The 988-nt window shown below is 60.3% G+C and overlaps 1 protein-coding gene across 11 annotated transcripts in view; it reads left to right on the forward strand.

Annotated features, from left to right (window-relative positions):
* Positions 1-638: 638 nt before the first annotated feature.
* Positions 639-988, forward strand: part of ABI1 (abl interactor 1) — a 77,354-nt gene continuing 77,004 nt past the window's right edge. For 9 of the 11 annotated variants that reach the window (XM_027658822.1, XM_027658828.1, XM_027658821.1 and 6 more), the window contains exon 1: positions 659-901. In XM_027658822.1, coding sequence (XP_027514623.1) covers positions 785-901 — 117 coding nt within the window. In that variant the 5' untranslated portion in view covers positions 659-784. Of the gene's footprint in view, positions 902-988 lie in introns of all 11 variants that reach the window. The other 2 variants (XM_027658831.1, XM_027658832.1) reach the window with 1 other exon arrangement.

The raw sequence follows: 988 nt of genomic DNA on the forward strand, positions 1-988 counted from the left end.
TCCCATCCCCTTGGGGAATAATAACCCCTGGAAGGGACTAGTTGCCTCAAATCATGATCCCTGTATCTTTTTTACCAATTTTGTTGTCATCTCTGGAATGGGCTGCCCAGGGAGGGGGTGGAGTCACTCTTCCCTGGAGGTGTTTAAGGAAAGACTGGAGATGACACTCAGTGCCATGGTCTAGTCGACATGGTGGTGTTAGGACATAGGTTGGACTGGATTATCTCAAAGGTCTTTTCCAACCTAAATGATTCAATGACCCTTCAAATTCCTAGCCTGTCAGGTGGCCGGATAACCAGACTCTTTTGGTCTCTCCTGCAGAGAGATGCTTGGGGCTGGGGCTTTTCTGAGGGGGATGAGGGAAGGACACCAGGGTCTCCGCTCGCCTCTGGGCACCCAGAGGGACGCCACGGTCTCCCCTGGTCTCTGGGTACCCAGAGGAACGGACCGCCAGCCCCGCTGCCGCCCTCCCACCGCAAGGGCCAGGCTGGCCGGTGAATTCCGAGCTCGGCTCCGCCATCTCCGCGGGCGGTGGCCATGAGCGATGCCCGCGCATGCGGTCGGCTCTGCCTACAGCTCCCGACTGCCTCTGCACAGCGGGGGCGGGTTTGTCCCTCTTCCTTTTTTTTTCTTTCCACTCCCCTCGGAGGGGGAAGGATGGGTGGGGAAAGCGAGCGTTCACGAAAGCGAGGCGAGGAGGAATCCCACAATACCAGGCGGGTTGCGAGCCCGGCGCTGCCGCTGTCTCTTTAATGCAAGAGGAAGCGATGCGGAGGGGTGGAAAATGGCAGAGTTGCAGATGTTGCTAGAGGAGGAAATCCCTTCTGGCAAGCGGGCTCTGCTCGAGAGCTACCAGAACCTCACTCGAGTCGCCGACTACTGCGAAAACAACTACATCCAGGTGAGGGGCGGCGGGGCAGCGCACCGGGGGCCGCCGGCAGGGCTCGGCTGGGCTCGGCTCTCCGGAGCGGGCGGCGGGGCCGGAGCC

Source organism: Corapipo altera, unplaced genomic scaffold (genome assembly GCF_003945725.1).
Source record: "Corapipo altera isolate COAL_440 unplaced genomic scaffold, ASM394572v1 63, whole genome shotgun sequence".
NCBI classification, from domain to species: Eukaryota; Metazoa; Chordata; class Aves; order Passeriformes; family Pipridae; genus Corapipo; species Corapipo altera.